We start from the raw sequence: 27,582 nt of genomic DNA, 5'->3' as shown, positions 1-27,582 counted from the left end.
GAGGAGGTGACTAGCATTGAGGTCATGTTGCACCTGGAGGAACATCCCTGATGGTGGGGGTTTCCCTAAAAGGAATCGTCCATTCCCGTAGTGTCTCCCATGATACGTTTCCCCGCTCTCTGATTCTTTTAAGGTTCAAGTTTACTTTTCTTTCAACCAAAGGACACATAGATTAAAAAAAAAGAAGAAATCAGAGTACTGAAAGGCTCAGAAGAACATGCAACAGCCCCCAGCCTGTCTCTTCCTTTTTTACTCCCCAGAGGCACTTTCAACCCTTAGATTTCTTCACTGCCGGTACTTTACCTCCACGCTTCTGGACAGTTTGGATGAACTCCTTAGTCCTTAACTTACCTATCCTACACATTCGGTTCTCTTAAAATCTCCCCCAGCAGGCAGCCTCACAATTTTTGGTCATTTGGTGGTCAGTGTTTACGCGTTATGACAAGGCAGACTCTGGGCGCCGCTCAGTCAGGTAACGTACCATGGGTAGTTTTTCTTTCTCACGCATCCTTCTCACTTTCTTGGAATTGGTTATTGACTTGTTTCCTTCATTCTGCTTAACCATCTAGGTGCCTATTTCTTTTATACTCTAATTTTTAAATTTTCTTTTTAATGTTTTCCCAGCTATCACTTTTATTTTATTTTGCTGTGTTGTGCTTTGTTATTTTATTTCCAGTATAGTTAACATACAGTGTTCTGGTAGTTTCAGGTGTACAACGACATTCAGCACTAACCTACATCATGACACGGCACTCCTTAAGCCCTGTGACCTATTCCCCCATCCCCCCTACCAACCTCCCCTCTGGTAACCATCAGTTTCTTCTCTGTAGTTAAGAGTTTGTTTCTTGGTTTGCCTCTCTCTCCCTCTTTTTTCCACCTTGCTCGCTCGTTTTGTTTCTTAATTTCACATATGAGTGAAATCATACGGCATTTGTCTTTCTCTGACTGTGTCCTTTTGAATTAGTATTTTTGTATTTTGGGGGCGTGATTCCTGGATCATAGGGTAGTTTTCTTTTTAAGGAACCTCCATACTAAGTGCCTATTGATTTTTACATACAGATTAAAAAATTTTTTTTTAATTTTTAAATTAATAAATTATGTTTTCAAACAGCTTTATGCCTGTGTTTTGCTTTTTCCAAGTGCTCCAGTACATCTGTCACACACCCATCCATATTTCTTCCCAGGGTTTAAGTACAGTTCCAGAAACTGTCCTAGCCACTCTTCCTCCAGATGTCCCACCATGGCTTTCTCTCCTTTTCCTCACATCTAGGCCTGGGCACCCCTGTCGTCACCGTCCCATGTAGGATCTGTTTCCTGGGGTTCATGGTTTCCTCTTCATTGATTTCATCCCCAGTTGTGCTGATGCATTCTCCAGTAGGTTCCTAAGAGAGGGCTGCTGGAAGATTAACTTCTTAAATCCTTGTATGTCTGCAAATGTCTTTATTCTGCCCTCACATTTAATTGGTTTGAGTGGAGAATTCAAGAATTCCCCAGAATCTTAAAGACATTTTTTTCCCTTGTCTTATTTAGCACTCGGTGTTGCTGTCGAGAAGTCTGATGTGTTCTGATTCCCATTCCTTTTTATGTGACATGGTACTTCTCTCTGGAAGTTTTAAAGATGGTTTATTTCTCCCAGATTTGGTGGGATTCTCTCTTGTTTTGCTTTGGGGTGGGACTTTTTCATTCACTGTGCTGGAACACTCACGTCCTCCTTAGTATGGACACTCACCTTCTCTTCCATTTTTTGTTTCTCTTTCTGGAGATTTCATCATTTGGATGTTGTCCTGATCCCTCAGCCTTCTTTGTTTGACTTTCCTATAGCTTATCTCATCTTGGTATTCTGCTTTCTGGAAGTGATCCTCAATTTTCTCTTCCAGTATTTTTTTTTAATTTTTAATTTTAGCTATAACTTTTTTATTTCTAGGTTCTCTATATTATTCTTAAATTGATCCTTTAAAATGGTTTTCACAATATTCCATTCTTTGGTGGTTGCAATATATTTATTAATCCCTTTGAAGATATGAATTATAGGTTTGGCTGCCTGTTTCTTAATTTTAATTGTTGCCTCATACTGTCTCTGCTACCCTCAGATGCCCGTTGTTCTTTTTTCTTTTTTTTTTTTTTAAGAAAGGATTCAATTTTGTTTCTTTTTTTTTTAATGTTTATTTTTGAGAGAGAGAGACAGAGAGCGATTGGGAGAAGGGCAGAGAGAGACACACAATCTGAAGCAGGCTCCAAGCTCTAAGCTGTCAGCACAGAGCCCGACGCAGGCGGGTTATGAAACCCGAGATCATGACCTGAGGCAAAGTCAGATGCTTAACCTACTGAGCCACCCAGGTGCCCCTAAATGCCTGTTTTTCTAATTTGGACCCTGTCTATCATATTTGGGACTTACCTTCAGCACCTGGTGATCCTTTGCTGATGTTTAAGAGTGGGGCACTAGTTAGTGGGGGTGGAGTGCCTGGGTGGGGGTGGGGCCTGTGGGCTGGTGGGTGGTGCACAGGGTGATGTAGCAGGGAAGTAGCTTTTGTAGCAGGAGACCCCGAGAGTCTATGCGTGCTGGTCTATTCTCTGGCACTCTTTAGTATCTCCAGAAACGAATCCTTTGGTATCCAGTGCTTAGGGGATACACACAGCTGCTGAGACAACAGAACCAGGAAGGAGGATAAGCGTGGTGGTGGCAGGGGAGGGGGGCCCACCATTCAGTATGCACGGTTTTCAGTCTGGAGTCTACATCCTCCTTATGTTCTGGAGCCTTACTGGTTCCATTTATGCAGAAAATGCGTCTGAAATGGGGATGGGGATCTGGGAGCGTGACTGCTGTGTTTATAGACCTTGTTCCAATCTTCCTGTTTGACCCTCATCCCCAGTGGTATCTGGTGGCTCTGGGACGGTGTCCCAGGGTGCAAGTCATTAGACCCTCCACTCTGCTAAATCCCAGCCTTTCACTTTACACATCTCTTTGCACAGACGGTTGTTGACATCTCTCTTGCATCGTGCTCTTCTCCTGCTCTGTATTTTAGTGGGTTCATGCCTTCTCCACGTGGTTGTCATTTGAGAAGAACATCGGCAGAGAAGGGAAATACCCCCATGTGTTCAGTCTGTCACTGCCCACCTACTCCTCCCCACAGGCAGCTCCTATACCCAGGGAAATGCTGGAAAGACAGGGAGGGCATGAAAGGGTGAGTGTGTATAGGAGAGAAGAATGTGTATATGTGAGTGTGTAATTAAAGAGCGTGTATGAGAGAGAGAGAGAGAGAGTGTGTGTGTGTGTGTGTGTGTGTGCGCGCGCGCGCGTGTGGCACGTGTGAAACCCTGTAATAAATACTCTGAGCCATGCACTCAGCAGCAGCAACTCCAGTGATTTGGGGAACAGGGCAGGGTACAAACAAGATAAGCAAAACAATAAGGGACCTCGTTGTTGAAATGGGTATGTGGCCTCACAAAGTGGGGATTTTGAAGGGGATACACTCAGCTCAAGGGATTACACCCTGGAAACTTCATTTAAAATTTTTTGATTACCTTACTTGGGTAGCTAGCAAGGTGTGTGGCTTTTCACACTTTGACCCTGACTGAGTGGCAGGTTCGTTCATTCCTTCGACAAGCTTTGATTGAGCCCGTATGTATCAGGCACCGTGCACAGTGCAGGGGATGGATGGCAATTTCCATTTTCCTTGTGAAGCTTGTAGTCCAGGGGCAGGATAGTAGGGGGCAGGTAAACATTAAGTGCACATGTACATAATTTGTGTTTGAAGACCAAATCTAGTCCCAGAGATGGGGAAGGAATCCCAGAGGACCAGCTGAACCCCAGTGTGGCAGTTTAGGACTTTTTGAATCTTGACGTAGCACGACGTCACTTTAAAGGTGTGGTTCGATGTCAGACCAGCTGTCCTCATTTTCGGTTTAGACGTGTTAGTGCTGGCTCTCTGGGTGCCCCCTGCTGAGCACTGAGGCAGCCGCTTTGCATGTACGTCATCTCTAACCACGGCGTCCCCAGGAGGAGGGGGTTTGCTTAAGCCATCCAGTGTCAAGTTCAGGTCTGCCTCTTAATTTCACGGGCTGCGCTGCACCTCTTCCTGCAGCCCTCAGCCCACCTCCCCATGGCCTCTCCCATCCTGAGATTCAGAGGCTGGCCACTGAGTTCTCACGGTCAGAGTTGAAACATGAATTTCTGCAGGGGGGCCTGCGCAGCCTCCCGCCTCACACGTAACTTATCGTGTAGCTCGTTAGCTCATCTAATTTGGGACACGAGCATTAAGGTTCATAAACACCTTTATGTGACTGGATTAGAAAGAAGCTTCTGGCTACATCTTATTATTACAGGGAAGGCGAGGCTGGGAATGCCCGGCCTTGTTACCCCAGGGCCACTTTCTCAGTGCTTCTGATGAGCTGGGACGCGGGACCTTCTTGCTCCTTGTTCTAGTCCACCCTCCGTGTGGGTCCGGGCTCTGGGCACCTCTGTGTTCTGCCCACACACACACACACACACACACACACACGTGCATACACACACATATGTGCTTGCACTCTCTCTGTCTCCCTCTCTCTCTCTCTCTCTCACCACCCTCCTCACCACCCCTTGGTTGGGGTTGGAGGGCATTACACATTTTTACTTCATTGCAAATCAGTTGTGGCCTCAGGGCAAAGCCAGGCCTTTGGTTGTGCATTTTTAATGCCTTTCCAGTGCAGGTTGGAGGGCTGTACCGCCTGGGCCTCCCAGGTAAGGGGCAATCCCGCTGCGCACCTGTTCTCTTTACACGCTTGCATCGGCCTCATTATCATAGTGAGGTGTCTTTCCCACCCAGAAAAAGGAAAATTCAGGCAGTGGGGTGAGCAGAGGGGGAACCATCCTTTTCAAGTCCTGGAAACAATAGCCTTGATTTAGGGTATACCCGCCCTCCAGTGGAATTACTAAATATCCAGGAGAGCCCTTCTGAACTCCATTCCCTTTCTGGTGGGAGGTTAAAGACAGCTCTGTTTTCTGAGGTCCCAGCCTGGGATTCCACAACCTTCCAGTGTTCTGCAGACTATTTTTTTAATGTATCGAAAATAAGGCATTTATTATCGAGAAACCACGGTTTGTGTAAGTTCCCTTATTTCTTTGTTCCTCTAGCATCTTTTATTTTCACATCTTCATGGTTCTGAAATTGGGATGCATCTTAAAATAGATCCGTACAGTTTGATATTTGATTTCCTTTTTTCCTAAAGGGTTATTCTTTCCATCCCTGAGTGATTCCCAAGTGACTACATCCTAGAATTGAGGAAGTACCAGAAAAGTACAGTTTGGGAAATAAAAATCTTTCAAAACTTAATGTGCTGACTTCTCCAATCCTTTCTTGGTCCGTTGCAACAAAGGTTGCTCTTTTCTCGTTAGAACCACTCCATTCTCATGGAATCCACAGGAGAAAACAAACAAAAGAGATGCTTGGAGGTGGAGAGTTAGGGCCCCTGCCTTATAGCTCATGTTTTCCAAGAAACTTTATGTAAGACCATTGTGGGGGAAAGTGCTGATGAGGCCTGATGCTGTTCCAGGTCGTCTCTTTCTGTGGGGGTGACATACTTGGAGCAAACGGTTCCTGAAATTATCCCCATACCATTCCTCCCCCACATTTCAGGTCAAACATATTTGCACATGTAGCATAAGGATCTTTCTTTTTCTCGTGTTGCACTTGCTAATTTACGATTGTTCAGTTTGGGGTGGGGGGAAAGGCATTTTTCTTTTGCCAGTTGGCCTTTGGGCCTCTCTGAGGCAGCCTCCGAGAATGTGGCTGTGGGGGGCCCTGGGGATGCCCCCCATGCCCCCGCCCTGCTCATGTGACCACCAGAGGCCGTTGGCGTGCTGTGTGGAGAGTCCACGGGATGGGGCTGAGACCAGGCAGTTTTTGTGCAAAGAATGGAGGTGCTTTCAGGGATTTGTCAGATCGAGAACTGCCCCCCGAAGTCTAAGGCCCAACAGTATGACCAGGGAGACAGCAGAGAACAGATCGTCTTGGAGCTCAGTCTGAAACAGGGTGCTCAGTCTTCCTGGATGTGCCCCCTCGGGATGCTGTCCTCTGGGGCTACTGAGTGAGACAGCAGAGCAAGTCCCGGCGGTCCGTGAATAGAACAGTCTGGAAAGAAATGGGGGGGGGGGAGGGGAAATGCTGTCCTCATCCAGCCATTCCTCTCCTGCTCTCCAATCTCCTCGTCAGCAGGTTGTCCCAAAGCAGGGGCTTTCACGCTAAGCCCCCCGCCCCGGCCCAGTACACAAGTCCTTTAGGACTCAGATCAAGGCTGGCTTCATGCTTGAGCGCTTCCGAGAGGAACACCTCTGTAGCTGTGGACGGGGAAAAATGGCTTCTTAGTGAGGCCATAAACAAGGAGCTGAATCTTTTTTATTTTTCCATCATGATACAGTTTCCGACCTTGAGTACCACTCGTGGAGCCTGCGTACGGAGGAGACAGAGAGGAGCGGGCTTCCCTGGTACCCCGCCCCCCAGCCCCCACTAGGGTCCCCTTGACGAAACATCCTGGCTGGCCCCAGGGCCCTGGAGCAGGCGGTGCTCCTCTCAGGTGGCATTTCACACCCCATTGGACTTTTTTCTGCACCCTGTATGTCCCCCGAGTAAGTGGTAATGAGGAACTTAATGTGCTGACTTCTCCAATCCCTTCTTGGTCCATTGCAACAAAAGTTGCTCTTTTCTCATTAGAACCATTTTTGTCAGGGTGTCTTTAATCAATGGCTTCCCTGGGGACAATATTTTTAGAAGTTGTATTTTTCACATTCTCCCTTTTCCCCTTTTGGAAAATCTCTTCCCGGTGCCTAGTGAAATGAACTAATGAGATGCCATGAGAGTTCGGGCCAGTGTTAATTGGCACAGGTATGGAGAAGATGCTCACACACGCCTCCTTTTCCAGCCTGCCTTACCTGTGCTCTTTTTCTCTGTCTCTTTGGTGTAGGTTGCACAGACAGCAGATGGTGTGGATGCTGACCTCTGGAAAGATGGCTTATTTAAATCCAAGGTTACCAGATACCTGTGTTTCACGAGATCATTTTCCAAAGAAAATGTGAGTCTAGTAGTGGTGTCCGTTTGCTGAGTGAGCACAAGGCATTTACGTGCCTGGCTGAAATTTCCTCCTTTTTTTTTTTTTTTTTGCTGTTGTTGTTGTGGTTTATTTTCATTGCCATATTAATCTGTGGTTTTAGTGAACTGGGTAGAAACCAGCAGCTAGCGCTGTGTTTCATTTATTAACGGTATTATTAGCCACGTACCCAGGTGTACCGTGAACTCCATTAAAATGTGTTCTCAAAAGGGAACCAGGAAATTTCTCCCCCAGCCATCATTTGCCTACCTTTCCTGTAAGTCACAAATCACAGGGTAGTGTGGACGTGAGAGTTTGCTATGCAGCTGTAGTTAAAGCCGGCCGATAAACGGAAGCATGGCTGGAAGGACACTCCATGATCACCTCTTCTCCCAGACACGGCCTCGTTTCCCAAATGACTTTCTCCCTGAGTCTCTGTGACGTTTGACATGTCATTGTGTCTGCAGGTAGGTGTCTATCACGTGTGGAGATGTCTTTCGGTGTGGTGTTCTTAATTCTTGGGCCCGTAAATTAGGAAATTTTAAAGCTATCCATTAAGGCTCTTCCAATAGAGTGTTTTAATGAGTGGCTTAGAAAAAAGGGAAGTAGCTTTCGTATCTACCCAGAGCTACTCTGAGTGAGGCCTCTTAGAGGCACTGCAAATAAACCTTTTCCATCCTCAGACAGTCTCTGCGAGTATTAGCTCCTTTCCTGAGATCAGAGAGTTTCTGTGCTTATCTAAGGTCACCTGTCTTCCCTCGCCCCATACAGGGAGCTGTCAGACTTTGATTTTCAGGGGTGACATTGTATTTTTGGCCTAGATGTCATTGTCTCTTTCTAACGCAAAAAAAAAATGGGGGGTTATTAATTTATTTTTATAAATTTTATTGTAACAGTAACAGAAGCTCATCGTTTAAAAAGAAAAACGATTTTTTTCAAACATCCTCATTCAGAAGTGGGAAAGGGGAACAGTCGGTCTTTCTCCCCATCACATACCACACGGCCTGTGGTCCCATCCCTGGGTCCTCGGGTGTCCCTCAGTGATGTCTGGACGTAGACAGTCACGTGGTTCTGTGGCTTGCACACTCTCCCACCGGCCGTCCTGTTATTGATAAGTCTTTGTTAGGAAAATCATTTTCTCATGTATCCAGGAGTGGGGCAGAAATCATTGCTTTAATTTTTTCCCCCTAATTACGAGAGTAACATATGCTGGTTGTAAAGGACAGAGTTCCTAATGGGGCAGGGACAGTCCCGGCACTAAACACTGGAAGTCCTTCTCATGCATGTGGGAAGGTGGCAGCTAAGGCTGTAAGGAGTCTGAGGAGGTCCCTGGGAGACACTGGAGGCTGGGTTGCCTTTCCAGACAGACGTGGGCTCCTGCAGTTAGGGGTGCGTGGCCCCATTCCTCCTCCCTGCATCCGTGTCCACACTCGGTACACTCTCCCGCCCCCTTTGTCCCTGAAGTTGACCTAAACCTGCTTTTGAAATGATTGATATTTTTAGCTTTTGTCACCTCCATCCTGTCTGCTGGCTGCCACTTTCCGCAGGTCAGCTCATTCACTGCCACTTAGGGCGGGATGGACGAACTCCCCGAGGAGTTGAACAACTCACTGTGCCCTGGTCTCTCAGCTCATCACTGATCTCTGCTCAGCCTCTTCTCCTGACCGAAGAGGCTGCAGCTCCAAACCGTAGCCTCAGAGGACAGCTACGATGTCTTTGCTAGTTTTTGATTTCTAGAGTTATTTTGTTTGATTCTTTGTTTGTTTTTGCATTTGCCCTGAAGGCTGTGGGGTGTTGTAGTCTAGGCCAGAAGAGTCCTGGATCCCTTGGAGCTGGGGATGGTGACAAGTCAAAAAATGACAGAAGTCACCAACGCTTGTTAATTTTGGGTGTCCCGGGTAAGTGTATTACATATTATAGAAGGTGCATCGAGTTTATCAGCCTTTGTCGAACATTAAAGAGATCTTACTGAGTGCCTGCCTTGCAGGCCTCACTCCAGGAGGGCCAGGCGTGGGGGGGTAGGGTGTTAGCAAAGGGCTGGGGGAGAAATCTCGCTTCCCCTCTGAAGGAGTATAGGAAATCGGTGCATTTTCTTTTCCGAGGAAGAATGACTGAGTCCGGGAGTGAGATCCAAAGGGATCCAGACGAGGGGGGGTTGGCAGGGACCCACTTGCCAGCTCAGGAACACAGGAGGAGTGGGGCGTGTTTTAATCCCATACAGCCAGTCTGTCCTGGTTGTGCTGTCACCACCAGGACTGTGCATAGTGTCATTTTTTACAACTGTAGAGGAGGGATGTGGGATCTCAAGACTGGACAGATTCTTAATTAGGCGGCTCGAGACTCCCAATGTAGGAGTTTTGGGACACTCCTTTGGAACCTAAATTCCTTTCCCCCAATAACGCTATTAATACAGAAACCTGGCTTTGGAGTGACATTGCTTCCTGGGGAAGGATCGAGATTAATTGCACTTTTCATGCCCTGTACTTTCTGCATTACCTGTAATAATAATGTACATAGATTAGGTAGGGAGGATATTAAACAGAAGGATTTATGAACATTTGAATATTAAGTTGGTTATCTGTGGCTACCTTAAATGCAAGGTTGTCAAAAATAATTACAGTATACTAGCAAATACTGGCTACCAGAGACAATATAAATACCCTGAGTCAGTGCATATTGGGCTTTTGGCATGAATCATTTGCTCAACAAGGATTGGGAATACGTTCTTCATATTTATGAGGAGGAAATGAAAGAGAGCACGGGATGGGGGAGGGGAGAGGAACAAGCAAAATTAATGGTGTCGCAGACCTACTGTATTAAACCCAGTACAGCAGCAGCCCCGTGCACGGAGGGACCACACTTGGGCTGCGGGCAGCTTTGACAGTGCAGCCTCCCGTTTTGTATGCATGGGAGGGTTTTTGATGCTTTTTTTAATGGCCACACCACTGATGTTCTGGTTTTATGATCAGGGACATTTGTAGAGTGTGGAGGGTGAGGTCGCTAAGTGGTTTGCAGTTGACTTCTGTGAAACCCAACTTGTCAAGTAGAAGACATTTGAGAAGGATATTGATGAATGCCCATCCATCTACGGGGCAGGAAAACACAGCCAGTTGTTAATTTCTCAATGCAGAAAGCAGTGATGACACGGAAAAGCAACTGCCAGGGGAAAAAAAATTATGATAGATTAGATCAGGCAATTCTGAAAGCAGCTGATGTTTTCGAGTTAGGTTAACGGTTCAAACCTTTTCTACACGGTCAGAGATTTATTCTGCATTAGTAAGGCTCCCCTTTCCACTTGCTGCACTGCACTGGGCATTGTATCCCTGAGACCCAGCTACCTGAAATGTAATAATATAAAATAGTCCTCAAACACGATAGTTCAGGGAGAAAGACACGGTTTTGCGACAACAGGGCCATGAAAGCACTGGTCACAGTTTGCACTTGACATGCCGACCTTCATAATTAAATCTGGAGAATGTATTTCATTTGTGCACTTTTGGGATATGATGGGTTTATCAAATATACTTTCATTTTTATGTTTATTTTTATTGTTACTTTTGCTTTTGCTGATAGTTTTTTTTTTTAACGTTTATTTATTTTTGAGACAGAGAGAGACAGAGCATGAACGGGGGAGGGTCAGAGAGAGGGAGACACAGAATTGGAAACAGGCTCCAGGCTCTGAGCTGTCAGCACAGAGCCCGATGCGGGGCTCGAACTCACAGACCGCGAGATCATGACCTGAGCCGAAGTCGGCCGCTTAACCGACTGAGCCACCCAGGCGCCCCGCTGATACAGTTTTGATTTGTCATCCAAGCAGATCCAATCTCGTTGCTGACTCTGGCCCACCCCGTTGAAATGTGCCCCCCAAACGTTAAATTGTTCAGATCATTATTGAGCACCTGCTGTGTGCCAAGAACCGTGCTAAGCTTGGGTTTAGAGTAATGACAGATGGTTTGGGTCCTCGTGGTTCTTGAACCCCAGTGGTGAGACAGACGTTAAACGACTAACCTCACAAAGATGCCATGACAAATTGATACGAGGGAAAATAGAGAGTGACCAAGAGAGAGTTTAGATGGTAAGAATCCCCTGACTGGTTTTCTGAGGTCTTGTTGGCACTGAGCGTTTCCACCCGAAGTGTGGGCTGCAGGCACCAGTATGTTTGCAGACGGCCCCCTCTTGCAGTTCCAGAATGGGATGTGCTGTCTGCAGGAGGTATTTTTGCACTGGTTACGGAAACTGCGCACTGTGGACCACCATGTACTGCCACTGAACAGAAACTTTAAGAGGCCCTTGGGCATGTCATTTTAGGAGATGTGTAATACTGAGGCAGCAGGGCTTTTCACTCGGTATCAGTTTATGATTCTTGGGATTTTACGGAATACATCTAGCAGCCAAAACGTGTCAATATGCAGACCGGCCATCGCGCAGGAGTGTGACTGGTTTTCCGTTAGGCTCCGATGCAGCTCTCTCCTGCTGTGGTGACTGCCCCGGGAACGTGCTCTTTCTAAAACCCGCTGGCCCCCCCGAGAGCTGAGGCTCCAGGCTGAGTGGCAGCCTGGTCCCAGGACGCGTGAGCACAGCTGCCCTCTGCTGGGTTATGTGTCGAGCGTCTCCCGGGTTGCTGTCTAGCCAACTAACCAAAGCCGTGGCTGAGTGAGTGGCTTTGAGGTGCCACAGATGACACTCCTTCCCGGGGGCCACGCGCGTCCCCGTGTAACCGCTGGGGAACATTAAGTGGCACCTACTCTAATTAACCTGCTGTCGTAAAGCTGCACCAGTCATTGTGTTAAATATGCATCTCGAAGCCAAAATGGCAAACCCACCACAGGGGTGTTCAGATTAATAGTCTGTATCTCTTTTCTTTCTTCCCAAGAGTCATTTAGGGAACGTGTTAGTGGATATGAAGCTCATTGACATCAAGGACACTCTGCCTGTGGGCTTCATCCCGATTCAGGAGACGGTGGACACACGTGAGTCTCCCTTTAGCACCACTCATTACAACGGGACTTTTCTTCCTGCAGGTGTATTTTTAGAGGTTTTGCATGGGCATTTTTCTTTGGGAACATTTTAGGAGGCCTTGCTGCATGCCCGTGAATAAACCCTGCTGCTTCTGACGCGTGTCTGACTTGGTTCTCCAAGGAGTTTGTGGTGTTCTGGGGAGCAGCGTGTAAATGAGCAGAATGTCCTTTTCTCTTACAACGGGCTCCCTGCTGAATCGGCCCCCTCAGGAACACAACGGTGAAACTGCTCGTGGTTCGTGGTTAGTCCATCCTCTGGCGTTAACGGAAGCCAACCTTGGCGCAAGACCCGGAAGCATCAGGAAAAAAATCAAAGACGCCCGGGGAACACAGGTGCAATAATGTCCTTATTTTTGGCTCTTGGAGCACACGAGAAAAGTCAGAACCAGAAAGCCTGCGCTAGAGGACACGGGGTTCAAGTGTGAGCGAATACTCTGACCCCTGAGCCGCAGCGAGCAGAAGCGCGTCCCCGACCAAATAGAAGCTTCTTCAGGATCCTGGAGTGCTTTGAGCTTCTTGTCAGGCACATCAGTTATTAAATCATGCTGGAAAACCTCTGGATATTTGAGCCTCCCCATTTTGATACAACTTAACTTGTTTTATTTTTAACTACTGATCCCAACTTTAGGATGTCCCCAACAGCGAAGCAGCAAATGGAAAACAAAGAATCCTTTCTTTATTACATATGATTCACTTATGAAATTCTGGATCTCATTCTTTGTCATACATGCTTTATTTTTCCATAGTTAGTCCCATTTTGGGCCCACAATTTTTTTGCTGTTTTCTTGCTAGCATTTCATATAGACCAGACTTTGCATATCTACACAGACGCCACATAGCCATTTTTTTTTTTAATTTCTTTATTGTAGAGAGAGAGCACATAGCGGGGGAGAGTGGCAGAAGGACAGAGAGAGTGAGAGAGGAAGGGAGGGAGAGAGAGAATCTTAAGCAGGCTCCACACTCAGTGTGGAGCCCGCCACGGGGCTCAATCCTGGGATCACGATCTGAGCCGAAATCGAGAGTCAGCCGCTCAACCCACCTCTGAGCCACCCAGGCACCCCCCGACCCCGCCACCCGTGGCCATTATTTTAATGAAACAAGGATATCCCATTGTACAGCATATTTTTATTTTCTTAATCGTCCTCTCACTTTTGGCCATTTTGTTTTTACTTGTTATATACGTATTAGCTAATAATCACGAGAGCGGACATGTTGTAACCTAACAGATGCTAACCCCTGTGATAAATGGTTCCTGACTTCACTGAATCTTCAAAAGACCCCTATTTAGAGATGAGCATTATTAAACCCATCGCATATGAGAAAAATGAGGCACAGGAACTACTGAGGGTTTGAAGAACTTATCCAAGATTCAAGTGGAAGACACACACAAGTCAGACTCCAGCCATACTGTTAGCCACGGAGCCGCCCTGTAACAGCATGTGGTTAAGTGCCTTTTACAGAAGGGTTTCGCATATTTATGCATCAGGGTTTTCTGGTAACGGTTCTATTGAGATATAATTCACCTACCATATAATTCGCCCGTTTGACGTATCCATTTCAGTGGTTTTTAGGATAGTCGCAGAGTTGTGCAACTATTACCACAATTAATTTGGAAACATTTCATCATCAAGAGAACCCTCTACTCATTAGCCGTCACTCTCCATTTCTCTCCAGCCCTCACCTTGCCACCCCTTCCCAGCCCTGGGCAACCACTAACCTACTTTCTGTACAGACTTGCCTATTCTGGACATTTCATGTAAACGGGATCCTCCAACATGTGGTCTTTTGTGATTGACTTTTTTCACTAAGCATAACCTTTTCAAGGTCCACGTTGTAGCGTGTGTCAGTACTTTATGCCTTTTTATTGCCGGATAATATCTCGTTATCCAAAGGTCCCACATTTTGCTTATCCATTCAGTTGGTGGACATTTGCACTTTTGGCTATTAGGATTGATGCTGCTGTGGGCATTCATTACAAGTTGTTGTGTGGTGTGGACTATGTTTTTCTTGCTCTTGGGTGCATACCTAGGAGTGGGATTTCCAGCGTCATATGGTAACTCTGTATTTAACTTTTTGAGGACCCAGGGGAGCAGCACGATTTTGCATTCCCACCAACAGTGTTTAAGGGTTCCAGTTTCTCCACATCTTCACCAGCACTTGTTATTATCATTCTGGCCATCTTGGTGGGTGTGGAATGGTCTCTCCATGTGGTTTTGATTTCCATTTCCTGATGGTTAACGGTATTGAACAGCTTTTCACGCGCTTGCTGGCCATTTGTATATCTTCTCTGGAGAAATGTCTCTTCTGATCCTTTGGCATTTTAAACTGGGTTGTCTTTTTATTGTTGAGTTGTAAGAATATTTTCAGATATTCCAGATACAAGTCCTTTATCAGTTATATGGTTTGCAAAATTTTCTTTCTTTGGGTTTTCTTTTCACTTTCTTGACATCCTTTGAAATGCACAAGCTTTTTATTTTGACGGAGCTCGGTTCATTTACTTTTTTCCTCTGTTGCTTATGTTTTTGGTGTCATACCTAAGAAAGCATTGCTTAACTCAAGATTACCAAGATTTATGCCCGTGTGTTTTTCTGAGGGTTTATTGTTTCAGCTCTTACATTTATGCCTTTGATCCATTTTGAGTTAACTTCTGTGTATGGTGTGAGATGGGGGTCTAACTTTATTCTTTCACATGTGGATGTCATGTTCTAGCACAATGTGTTGAAAAGACTATTCTTGCCCCCGCTGACTTGTCTCAGCGTCCTTGTTGAAGATCATTTGACCATAAATGTGAGTTTGTTTCCGGACTCTTGAGTTCTCTTCCATTGATCTGTATGTCTTTCCTCATGCCAATAGCACACAGTCTTGATTATCGTAGCTTTGTGGCAAGTTTTGCAACCAGGAGGTATGAGTCTCCCAACTTCATTCTTCTTTTTTCAGGATTATTTTGGCTATGCTGGGTCCTTTGAATTTCCATGAATTTTAGGATTAGTCCGTGTCTGCAAAGAAGCTAGCTAGGTTTTGATAGGAGTGGTGTTGAATCTATAGATCAGTTTGGGTATGGGTAAGATTTTGAATGATTTTCTTGTGATGAGTTTCCGAGTACTTGAAGCTGCAGGGCCTTAGGTCCGCTCTGGTCTGCTCCAGCCTTCTTCTACAAACATTTTCCTTCTCTTCAGGCACTCTATACTTGACCCACACTGAGGTACTCACTGTACACTCTTCACTCCTGTTTCCTTCCTGACTCTACTTATTTGCTGTGTTGTTCTCCTTGCCCGAAATGCCCTTTCCCTCAATTCTGAGCGTCCACACCCCTTATCTTTCAAGGGCGAGCTTTAATTCTGCCCCCTGCGTGAAACCGTCTCTGACCCCGAGGTACCAGTTTCCAGTAAGTTCGCTCTCCTCCACGGTCAGCGGAGATTGATGAACGCCTCCGTAGGCACCACAGACTTTGCGAGAGAAGGTGACTGACTAAGATACTGGCCCTTCCCTCCAGGAGCTCCGTCTGGTGGGTGACCTGGCCCTGAAAACAAGGTCTTGCGTTACAACGTAACCAGACGGAACTGTCATCTGTCAGAGAGCAGGGGCCAGCTGCCTCCTTTCCCCTTTTCATCACAGCCGGCACAGCACACGTTTAGTGGAGGGAGGGAGCAACGTAAGCACTGCGGTGCAGTGGTCGGAAGCCAAAGGAAGCGATCGGGTTTGCCTCTCAGTGGCCCCCTGTTCTCTGTCAGGACACGCTGCGGCTTGGCATGGGGGAAGCACGTGGGCTCCGGGGTCAGACTCACTGATACAGGGTCTGGCTCTGCCACTTATGGCTTTAGCACCCCAAGCACATGACTTCACCCTTCTGGGCCTCAGTTTCCTCATCTGTAAAACGGAGGGGGGAATATTAGATACCTCATAATGTTTTTAGCTTGGATTTTAGCCACGTCTATGTCTTTTGTGCGTCTTTGCTACTAACCTTTTTCTCTGAGGGTGAGATTCATGTTTAATTCATCATCGAATCACCTAAGGCACCTACCATACACAGCACCTTGCTCGGAGGATGGGCTTCATAAAGATAAGCTTTAGTGCTCTCTGTTGCCAAATTAACTTCCAGAAATACCAGTTCACGGCGCCACTAATGATACAGGCTTGTTCCTGTTTTCCAGAGGCCTGTCGGCGTAGGCTTTAAATTTTTATTCAGTTTTACTATTCTAATTTTATTTAATTTTCTCGTCATCATTTATTAGCAAGACCTGAACATTTTCACATGTGTTCGCTTGCTGCTTTTGCTTATTCTTATGTGACTCGTCTGTTTAGGAACTAAAATTGCCTTGTGGACTTGTATTCATTTCCCACTTTTCCCCCGTGTTTTTCTTAGTTTCAAAATTTGCCTTGGTGTTCGTTTTTGACAACTAATTGACTTGTGATGTCTTTATATCGATACACTGGAGAGCCACGAGGGATTTCCCATTCTGCATTTTCCTCCTGATTTGTTGAACCAGTTAAGTGAGGAGGCCCAGGGCCGCGTCCTGTCTGGGCCTGTGGTCTGGCTGCGGTGCAGCCCCCGTGATCTGGTTGGGAAGCCTCTTCCCCGTGACTGGGGGTCTGTCACTTGGCTGCCCGTGGACATCCTGAGGGCAGGTCCTCGCATCACCAACAAGTGTCTTACCACACACGGAGAGGGGGTGGGCTTAGGGTAGCCTCTTCATTTCGGGTTAGATGTCGTTTCCTAGAGCCTCTTCCCAGGGGCCAGGTGAGCCCAGACCGACCGGAAAGACCTGTGGTCAGCTCTGTGCAGTTTGCAGCGCCTTTGAGGCCCCGATTTTATGAAGTCAGCCAAAAAACAAAAAAAAGATATGAGACTCTTGTAATGAATTTAAAATAGTTTGTTGCTATCCACACAGTACTTAAAAACTGGAAGACTGTTTGTTTTAGTAAAGTGCTGTATCCTTCCTCTGTGTTCATTAGCATGACTGAACACATTTCTATTGACTCTGTATAATGTGTTTACTTAGAATCAGGCCTGTTTAAGCATGTGTAATTAGTGGCTCCGTCTCTTACCCCGAGTTGCTGTAGATGGAGGAATGGAGCAAAGAGCAGGGTGGCAAAGGCAAGTAATATGCCGGCCTTTTCGTTTATTGGAGGAAAGGTCTCACCTTCTTCACACATTCAAAGGTCCCATCTTACCGTCTAATAGTTTCTGAAGGGGCAGGGTCGCTACGGGTGTTTTCCCGCCCAGGGTAACCATCCCTGCCTTGTGAGGTATAATGTCTGGGGTCTGGATTGAGGACGTTACTACTCCTAGCTCATAGATCGGATCTAGCCCTCAGTTCCCTTCCCTGGGAAAAGAACCCACCAAGTTCCTGAGTTTCCTCCCCTCCCCACTCCCAAGTCTACAAGGCACCACCACTGATGGCGATCCCCCCTCGGTCAAGCCAAGACCAGCGGCGGGACTGCCCTTCCCTCCCCGTTCTGTTGTCTGATTTGAAAGTGCGTACCTTCTGCCCCAGAACTGAAAGGTCCTGAAAGTCAAGGCCAAACACTGACATAAATTGTGTGCTAGAGGTTTACTGGTAATAATGACGATAAGAACATTCATGGCTGTGCTTTATCGAGCACTTACTATGTGCCAGGCACTTGGCTAAGTGAAGCATATGATGTGATATCACATTTCATCCACCCAGTGTCCCTTTGGGGTGGGGTTCCATTAACTCCCTTTTGCAGATAATGAAACCCAGGCTCAGAGAAATTAAGTCACTCGCCTAAGATCATAGAGCTGATGGCGGAATTGGGACTTCAACCCAGATACATCAGACTCATGTATTGAGTGGCTGCAATGGATTGAAATTCATTTTTTAAAACCACAAATGGGGGCGCCTGGGTAGTCCGGTCGGTTAAGCATCCAGCTCTTGGTTCCGGCTCAGGTCATGATCTCATGGTTCGTGACTTTGAGCCCCGAGTCAGGCTGTGTGCTGACAGCACAGAGCCCGCTTGAGATTCTCTCTCTCCCTGTCTCTCTGCCCCTCCCCAGCTGGCTCTCTCTATCTCTCTCAAAATAAATAAATAAAACTTAAAAGAATAAAACCCACAAATGAACAAACCAAAAAACACCTGGTTGGTCACCATTGGAGGTTGCTACATCACCAACTCATTGCTCTAAGATTTAATAGGTAAGAGCAAAGAATCATGTGTTTTTCTTTCCTTTCCTGTACTACGCCTTTTTCAGGGAGACCAAGTAGTTGACAAAGAAAAGTTATTTTTTATGTAGAAGAATTCCAGCTAATAAATGCAGAAGGAATCCCAGAATTAGAAAACGGCCATTTTGAAAACTTTAATGAGATTATGGATCTAGGTAACAGTCCTCAGTGGATGAAAACACTGCTCGAAGAAAGGTTGTTGGGGACTTTATAACCCAAGTTCCGGGCCAACTCCATGGGAACCCAGGGTGGCACAGCCGGATGCCATACCTCATGATAGGACACTGTTGGACATATATGCACCACTTGTGAAGCATTCCTACCTAAAAAAACAACCAAACAAACAAACAAAATCTAACCTGAATCTAATCAAGCCTTCCACTCTCACTGCCACCTTACAGGAAATACAGGAGAATGACCCAATCTTCCCAACTTATCAGTGCCCTGAGGAAGAGGGGAGGGTGGAGAGGTTGTTACAGAATAAAAGGAACCTAAGAGTCTTAACAACCAGAGCTGGTGCATAGACATTGTTTGGATCTTGATCCAGGGAAAGCAATAGTTAAATGATATTTTTTGAGAATAATAGAGAAAACTTAAATATAGACTGTCTGTTCGTGATAGTTAGGAGTCATTGTTCATTTTGTTAGCCGTGATAATGGCATGCGGGTCATACGAAAATTGATCGTTTGCCTTGGATGCCTACTGAGATATTGATGGGCGATATGACACAGGGCAGGGATTCATTTTAAATCCTCCAGCAAAACTACCAGGGAATGGGGGAAAGAAAGAGGTGACAGCAGCTTGTCCATTGTTGACAGTGTTGAAACTGGATGATGAGAACAGGTGGATTCATTCATTCTGTTGTTCTCCCTACTTTGGGGAATGTTTGAAATTTTCCATAATAAAAAGAAAGAAGAAAAGCCCCGGTGGCAAAAAGCATTAATACTCAGGGTGTCCGTGGGTATGTGCCTGATGGCTTGAGCAGTGAGCAGATGATGGTTGTGGCAGTTATGTGGCTGTGAAGCCAGCTCCACGGGTTTATTCCAAGCTGCTTCTCCTTGCAGAGGTGTGTGCACCCCGGGAAGCCCTTCCCAGCAGGGGTGTCTGGGGTCAGGTCCCGAATGCAGGGCAGGGCTCCTGGTGCCCACCCTGCAGTCCCAGCCTGTGGAGGGCAGGAGGGGCACAGCCCAGTGGCTGGGATGACCGGTCGCTTTTGCTGCCAAGAAGGGAGCGTGACAGGAGACACGGCGTTCAGAATAGAGATGTTGGCGTCTCTGGTAGACTCATACCTTTTCTTGTCCTTTTCTTCAGAGGAAGTGGCTTTTAGAAAAAAGAGGCTGTGCATTAAATTTATCCCACGGGATTCAACTGAAGCTGCGATTTGTGACATTCGGATCATGGGCCGGACGAAGCAGGCCCCCCCTCAGTACACGTTTATTGGGTAAGTCTCAGGAATGCTGATCTCCTCTCTTCTCTCTGCCAGGAGTGCTCAGGTCACTCCCAGGGCTCAGGTCCCGAGACGGTGTGTGACCCGCGGGGCTCTCGGCCACCTGCCTCTCTAGCCTGAGCTCTCATTGCTGCCCTTCCTGCTTACGCTGCTGCCAGTCCAGACGCAGAGCCCTTGACCTCTCTGTGCCTCTGCTCACACTGCCTGCTCCATCTAAGGGACTTTCCTTCCCTTGTCTTCCTGTGTGTTCGTCCTTCAGGCTTCTCGGGAGCCTTTCCACATACCTGAAAGCCCAGATATTCGCTCCTTTTTGACCACTTGGCCTCAACCCTCTACATTGTGTATTCGCCCCACCAGAGTTTAAGGAGCACCCGTTTTGTCCCTCAGGGCCAGAGACCCCGGCTGTGGTGCTGAGGGAGCAAGCAAAGACCTGCTCTCATGGAGCTGGTCTTCTAAAAGGGGAGACAAGCAGCAAACAAGAAATAAACGAGACCATTTCAGTTAATGGCGAAAATGAAACAGCAATGAACGGAGGCTACTTCAGCGAGGGTGTCAGGAGGGTGACATTTGACAGAGATGTAAATGTCAAGAAGAAAGCAGCTCTGCAGAGACTTGAAGGCAGAGCCTTCTAGGCCCAGGAGAAGAGCGAGTGTAAAGGTGGGAATGGGTGTGGCATGTTCAGGAGCAGAAAGCAGCCCAGTGTGGCCGGCACGGGCAAGCAAGGATGAGCCGGGGTTTGGAGTGAGCGGTTAGCAGGACCTCGCACAATCGTGGCGGAAGTTTGGATTTTATTCCAAGAGCAATGGAGAGCCATCGGAGGGTTTAGAGTCGGGAAGAAACATGAATATTGCATGACTACCTGATAATTCCTTGTGCAATTCTTTAGTCTGATGTTCATCCTCCCTGATAAGCAGAGGACTGCTGAGGGCTTGACCCACTGTGTCCTATTCACCCGATACCTCAGTACCAGACGTGGGCCCAGCTCTGTAGCTGTTTTATAAATACTAAGTACAAAGAATCTCAGGATTTCACTCTGGGCTCTAGATTGTAAGTGACAAGAAACCCAACCCAGGCTGGCTTAAGCAAAAGGAAGAATTCGTTGGCCGACGTAACAGCAGAGATCAGAGGGCAGGATGGCTTCAGGTGTGGCTGGAAGTAGGTGCTCAGAGGCATCCCTAGGACCTGGTTTCTGCCATGTTTACCTCCTTTCCCAGATTCTTGGGGTAGATGCCTCTCTTCCACAGGCTCTTCCCCAGTGGACTCATGGTGGTGTGGGAGCTCCGCCTACTCATCCTCCAGGTTCAAATTCTGAGGCAGAGAGCAAGTCTGTGTTCTTGATCATTCAAACAAGTTCTAGAATTCAGTCTCAGAGGTCCTGATTGATCTCACTGGGGTCATGTGCACCCTGAACTCATCACTGCTCCCTGGAAAATGTCATTCTCTGAGAAACCAGGCCTGAACCGGAGGCAGGATTGGCTCTGTTGGAACCCAGGGGCTACGACTGAGGAGACAGCTGCCCCCCAGATATGGAGGGAAAGCAAAGAGTCAGAAAGAGGGACGAATGGATGCTGGATGCCCAAAAGATGACAGGTGTTCATTATATTCAGTCAAGTGAAATTCAGGTCTCTCCAACCAGTGAGTCCCATAGATCATTTTTGGTGCCCCCGGCTATGGGACTCTCTCCCTGTCCAACTTCGCAGGTACCATGCCCGTCCCCGTGGGCCCCCATGGGTGCACTCTCCTACTTGGCTTTTGCAGTGACCTCTATATCCGGGTTGTGCTCTGTTTTGCTTCTTGTTCACTTGAGCCCAGGTCTTCACTCTACAAGCCAAGCCTTTCTCCACGGAGCTCTCCCATGGGCAGTGGCTGGGAATGTGGTGTTTGCATGGAGCACCTGGGGAGCAAGTGTCTCAGGAACACCTGATTTTCATCTTGGTGCTCAATTAGACTCTTGGCTGTGGAATCTGAATGCCCTGATTCAGGATTTTGTGGTCCCTAAGAAGGATTCTATGATCATCCTCTTCCTACACACTGAAAAGTCCTGTTTTGCAACATGGTTTAAACTAATTATATAAACAGGATTACAGGAGGAGGAAATAGTTAAGAGAATGACCATACTTTAGGTATTTTAGGAGCAGCTATTTACATACAAATAAAAAGTCATTTAATAATGAACTTTTTTTTTTTTAATATTTATTCATTTCTGAGAGCACGAGTGGGGGAGGGTGGGAGACACAGAATCCGAATCAGACTCCAGGCTCTGAGCCGTCAGCACAGAGCCCCACGTGGGGGCTTGAACCCACGAACCGTGAGATCATGACCCAAACCGAAGTCAGATGCTCAACCGACTGAGCCAGCCAGATGCCCCAATAATGAACTTTTAAAGTCTAATTTCAGTTACTATGTGTATTTTAAATTACAAGCTATAGTACTTTAAAAGACTCCATTTTTAACCAGTTTAAATAATTCTAAAGAATAGATTGTTATCATATGTATCTTGATAATCAAAACTAGAGTCTTCTTTCTTTTATATCATTTTGAAAAGATTGCTAAATTAGCATATTTGGTATCATCTTGGAGCAAAAATTCTTTTCCATAAGATGACAATTCCCGCGTTGTTTTTTAAAATATTTATTTTTACGTAATCTCTGTACTCAACGTGGGGCTTGAACTTACAACCCCAAGATCAAGAGTCACATGCTGCACCAATTGAGCCAGCCAGGTGCCCCCAGTGTTATTGTTAAGGAAAGAAGGAGAACAGTGTCTAGAACTCTGAGTCCCCTTGTTCTTAAAAATGAGCACATATATTACTTTGCAAGAGTTTGAGGTTGTCGGCTGGGGTAGACACACCTCAGCCTGACAACAGCTCCTCCAAGGCCATTGCCAAGATGTGATGAAATCAGCATAGCTGATGGGAATCATCCGTCTAATAAGACCTGTTTGTGGTTTAGAAGAGTTCCTATAGTGTGGTGAGGAGGTGCTAGAAGTATCCACTGCAGAAGTCTGTCCTCATGGTTTGACGAGATGCAGTTCTATGGGGCAGCTGAGAAGTTGTAAATTGGATGTGGCTAAAATAATCCCATTCCAGCTCCAAAGACTGAACCAGTCTCATAACCACTCCTAACTGGGTGTTGTGGGGGTGGACTGCAGTGGGTGTGCGGATCACGGAACAAGAAACCTGATGTGGCATTTGTCAAGCCCTTTTGCGACCACTCTTGGTTGTGGTGGTCTGTGGGGCACATGCCTCAGGCTTTGTGGCTTGAAGAGATCTCCCAAACTGACCACGAGAAGGAGGCCAACTGCTGGTGACATCCAGGCAGTCGGAGCTTCATCCAGAAGTTGGGATGTGTCCTTGAGCAGGGTGGGGCTAATTCCCCCCACCCCCCCCACCCCCCCACCCCGCCGTTGTTAAAAAGCCAGGCACATGCATCCATTCATCCATTGTTGCCCCATCTGTCTCATGCTAGCCAGGTAAAGGACTTCAAGTGGATCATTACATAATTACCTACAGTGAAATGGCAAAATGAAAAGAATTTTGAAGACTGAGAACTAAGGAAAATGTCCATAGTATAACCGGGAAGCAGCTCCGGGGTGGCTAATGATGGCATGTCAGAGAAACCTGCCTTGTTGGGACAGTTGACTTCACATTAGGCTCTGAACTGCGACATCTGGAGCACAAAGGGAGGTGACATAAGTGATCATTGTGGGCAAGAGTGGACTCCCCGGTATTTGAGGCTATGATTCTTTTCAATGAATCGGTTCACTTTGTTCCTCAGGTAAATGCTTTGTGCTAAACCACACCATGAAGATTTCTCTTTTCTCCTAAAGGGAACTGAACAGCATGGGGATCTGGTATCGAATGGGCAAAGTCCCCAGGAATCATGACTCATCTCAACCCACAACGCCTTCCCAGTCATCCGCTGCTTCCACCCCGGCCCCTAACCTTCCCAGGTGAGGCCTTGTCAGTGGTATCCTATGCTGTTACGCGCGTTACGGTCTTGTGGTCTCGGGTCTCAGAACAGCTCCACTTAGTGTGTGCTGAAAACTGCAGAAGCAATAAACCGTTAGAGGAGATTTTGAAAAACCCAATTAGAAATGTTTGCATTACATAAATAAAAAACGTTGAAAAAAAAAAAATTTAAAAAGGGGCGCCTGGGTGGTGCAGTCGGTTAAGCGTCCAACTTCAGCCAGGTCACGATCTCGCGGTCCGTGAGTTCGAGCCCCGCGTCAGGCTCTGGGCTGATGGCTTGGAGCCTGGAGCCTGTTTCCGATTCTGTGTCTCCCTCTCTCTCTGCCCCTCCCCTGTTCATGCTCTGTCTCTCTCTGTCCCAAAAATAAAAAACGTTGAAAAAAAAAATTTTTTAAAAAAATAAAAAAAAGAAATGTTTGCATTACACGAATGTAAAGGCCATTCTGTATTCTGTTTTGTACGTATTCTGCAGGCTCCTAAAATAGCAGAATATGCAACTTTAAATTGGCTTGCTATTCTAAAGAGCTCATACTTGCACACAAACGCGTGATTTATAGCCACGTGGTTGGGAACACTGGCCGTAAGAAGGTAGAATTCCTTCTCTGCCTCGGCCAACAACTCATTTGAGGGTTGGTAAGTAATTTTGTTCATTTTCGTATCATTTCTTTTCCCAGTGAGCCACAAACTAAGAAATGGGTAGTTTGGGTATGAGAGCACAGTGAGAAGGTTTTCAGGGCATGTTGGTTTCAGTAATCCTGCAGAGAAGCTTAGGTGAGCAAACTGGTCACTCTGTACCTGATTTCAGTTGTAATAGACGTAGTAATGGTAATGGTCTCTACACTTTCAGCAAAAAGTCGATGGTGAAAAGAATCCTGTCAAATAAAAACTCTTCCCTCTCAGCCCTTAAACTTACCGTGGTAAGGATTGCCTAACGCAGAGAATTGTCAATTTCGTGTGCTGTGCATCTGAAACTAATAGAACGTTGTAAGTCAACCGTAGTTCAATAAAAACAAACAAACAAACAAACAAACAAAAACCCCTCTGCTTTACTAGTAGTGAATTATTTGAGGGCAAGGAACAAACAGCCATGAGGGATTAAATTTGAGAAAGGGATTACAAAAATAAATAAAACAAGTAAGAATTGGCGAGGCAGTGCTGTTTGGGGATTGATGTAGCACAAATGAGGAATCTAAGAGCTTCCACATGGGTGAATAGAGATGAACAGCGTCTGCCGGGAACAGATTGTGGGGCTCCTCCTGGGCCCCACGGACCACACCCTGCCCTCCAGGAGGTGCAGAGGAGAGCCTGGTGTAGCCACCGGTTCTCCGCGCGCTGCTCCTCTAGCTGAGCGCCCGCCCCGACCTTGGCAGAACACCACTGGTGTGAGCCAGCAGCTCAGAGGACTCTGTCTCTCGGGACATCCCCCATAAAGCCAATCTGGTCTTTCCTCATGACAGTTTCACAAACCCTGAGCGATACTTAAACTTGACCACCCGGAATCGCCTGAAACTTTGCAAGTAGTTTTCAGCCTCCCTCTGGCATGAAGAGACAGGAATAGCCAGTGAGCTTCCCAGAGTTGTACACCGAACAGTGGATGTCTCTGGTTTAGGAGTACCAGTCCAGCACAGCTCAGTTCAGTTCAGCGCTTTCTCAGTGCCCAGGGCACCTGCATGGCTGTGGTCACTGTCAGCTGCACTGGGGGACAGCCCAGGCCCATCACCTGTGCTCAGGTCAGCTGAAACCCATAGCCCGGGAGTAGTCACAGCTGCTACCTATTGACATCACAGGGTCTGGAAGGGGCTAGATATGGGCAGCACCCTCCGGGCAGGCTCTAACTTTCTGTTGGATAAAGAGCACTGGTTCGCTCAGTTAAAGCACGAAGAGCTCCCCGCACAGAAGCTTGCCAGTCAGCCCGAGAGCACGGTCACCAGCGATGGAAGCAAGAGGGCCTGGGAACACTGGCCACGGGGAACCAGGTAGAATTGGAGATTCTTTGTATCAGAACGAAGGGTTCACAAGGCTTGTATATTTTATACAGAAACTCTTGTTGTGGTTTGCAATGGCTCCAAGGAATTTGGCTCAGTTTTGTTTTACTTGCCAAATGAAGCAGATGTCAGAATAGTCCATATAAAATGTATTGTCCTATGACTGAGTTAAGTCTGCCACTGTGCAGTAGGATAATCGAATGTTACATTAATGCTTCCCAGTAAAAGCCACCGTCTGTCCCAAGCTCTCCTCCGGCACTGGGCAGCACTTCCTAGGTGGCGTGCACATCTCTGGGAGCCTCCTAATGCACGGGGGCGGTTTTGGCGTCTTTGCTTTTTGTATTGTTTCCCTAACTAGTACCTTTGACTTTTAAAAAATGAAATGCTGATGATTCACTCAAAATGTCCACTGAAGATTTATGAAACGATGAGTATTTTCCTGGAGGCTTCGGGTCTGTCGTGTCTCCAGCAGAGGAATGTGATAGCTTTATCTCTGTGGGCAATGCTCGTTTTCCCATGTCGGGGTCTGCATGGGGCCCATGGGGTGAAGGCCTCCAAATCCAGCTCCTGTGAACTCTCTCCCATCCCGAAGCTTCAAACTTTAAGCTAAAATAGTACTCTTGTCTTCCCTTCCTTTTTCAGGCTTCTATGCCTTTGCTCATGTGGAAGCCTGTGTGCAACAGGTGTGTCTTAGATTCCCCTGCTTTAGATGTCCGCTCAAATGCTTCCTCTGCCAGGAAGCCTTCCCTGAATGCCCTGGGGCCGGGCCTGGGCTGGGCTTTTCTCTCTGAATGCTTCTTCTTGGTCATCATGCCTTCACTTTGGGTTGTGGTCATGTTGTGAACTCCTTGAGGGCAGGAACCATGTCCGGGATCTGTTATCTCTAGCGCTCTGCACAGATCTAGGCATGTACCCAGTTTTGCAAGAAATGCTTCTCTCACAGCCTAGGACCCTGTGCTGCAGTCCCACCCACCCCACCCCCACCTCCTGCCCCTGACGACTCCTGAGTCCCTGAGCACTTCTTGGGCCCTTTTCTGATACTAGCCCAAGCTTAAGAAATACTTCCAAGTGCGGTCTTTGTGTGGACACAGGGATCAGGTGGCAAAGCCAGGCTAGAGAGAGTGTGCGGTGGTGCAGCGCCCTCTACTGACCAGATCTGGAGGTGGCCGGGAGGACTGGCAGGCCGGTCCGAGCAAGGGGCAGCAGGCCGGTTTTCCCAGCAGATCTCGCTGAGGGGACTGGAAGGGACCGAGGGAGGGGCCGGTAAAGACCCTGTTGCCTGCTTGAGCTCAGGCTTTTGCCTCAGAAGCTAAAAATGTGTGCTCTGCCTCCCATTTCTTATGTTGTCCCTCATGTTTCAAAGAATCCCATGCCGTCTTTTTGGAGCACTGTTATCCCCAGCTTATTTCAGACCAAAGGAACGGTTGGTGGACTTTTCCAGAGTTGATGGGTCATCACCTGAGGACTTCATGGTCCTGGCAGAACTGCCCTCTCTTTCCAGAGGCAGTTCCTGGCCCCGGGAGCAAGCACTTCCTGCCTGTTCCTTCCTGTTGTTGCAGAGAATGATAGTCTTTTCCTTTCGGAATGGTCAGGCCCCCGCAGAGACGAGGGAGCCCCTCGGTTGTATCCAGTGAATGGACACAGTGTTTGGTAAAGTTCACGGCAAAAGGCAGGATGAGGCGTGTTGGCGGTGCTCTTTTTCCTCATTCAGGAAACCTTTATCTCACACACATACATCGCTGCACACATTTGCCGACCACTTCCAGGCAAAGAAGGACCTGCCTCCTCTTCCAGGAGCATGGAGCCCATGTTCTCTCCGGGCATCTGTGCGGCTCCACCTTTGGCCTGTCCATTCCATGCACCCCGGTCAGGGTGGTCCGGCCTTGGGGCTGAGACACAGTCCCATCTCCCCATCCGT

At 47.2% G+C, this 27,582-nt stretch overlaps 1 protein-coding gene and 1 long non-coding RNA gene across 4 annotated transcripts in view; one reads left to right on the top strand and one right to left on the bottom strand.

The window, feature by feature from the left end:
- The window catches only part of MVB12B (multivesicular body subunit 12B), a 195,294-nt gene that overhangs the window by 57,681 nt on the left and 110,031 nt on the right, over nucleotides 1-27,582 (top strand). For both annotated transcript variants that reach the window (XM_058694108.1, XM_058694109.1), the window contains exons 3-6: nucleotides 6,940-7,047; nucleotides 11,936-12,032; nucleotides 19,574-19,703; nucleotides 23,538-23,660. In XM_058694108.1, the coding sequence (XP_058550091.1) occupies nucleotides 6,940-7,047; nucleotides 11,936-12,032; nucleotides 19,574-19,703; nucleotides 23,538-23,660 (458 nt within the window). The remainder of the gene's footprint in view (nucleotides 1-6,939; nucleotides 7,048-11,935; nucleotides 12,033-19,573; nucleotides 19,704-23,537; nucleotides 23,661-27,582) is intronic.
- Nucleotides 9,775-25,860, bottom strand: LOC131491329 (uncharacterized). Of its 2 annotated transcripts, none has more exons than XR_009251402.1 (2): nucleotides 24,593-25,860; nucleotides 9,775-10,218 (listed from the first exon to the last, which is right to left on the bottom strand). It is a non-coding gene; the product is annotated as an uncharacterized LOC131491329 (long non-coding RNA). The 2 variants fall into 2 exon arrangements; XR_009251401.1 differs by lacking the exon at nucleotides 24,593-25,860 and adding an exon at nucleotides 16,735-16,823.

Source organism: Neofelis nebulosa, chromosome 12, assembly GCF_028018385.1.
Source record: "Neofelis nebulosa isolate mNeoNeb1 chromosome 12, mNeoNeb1.pri, whole genome shotgun sequence".
Taxonomy (NCBI): Eukaryota; Metazoa; Chordata; class Mammalia; order Carnivora; family Felidae; genus Neofelis; species Neofelis nebulosa.
The sequence above is the reverse complement of the archived record's forward strand: the minus strand, read 5'-3'. Positions and strand labels throughout refer to the sequence as shown.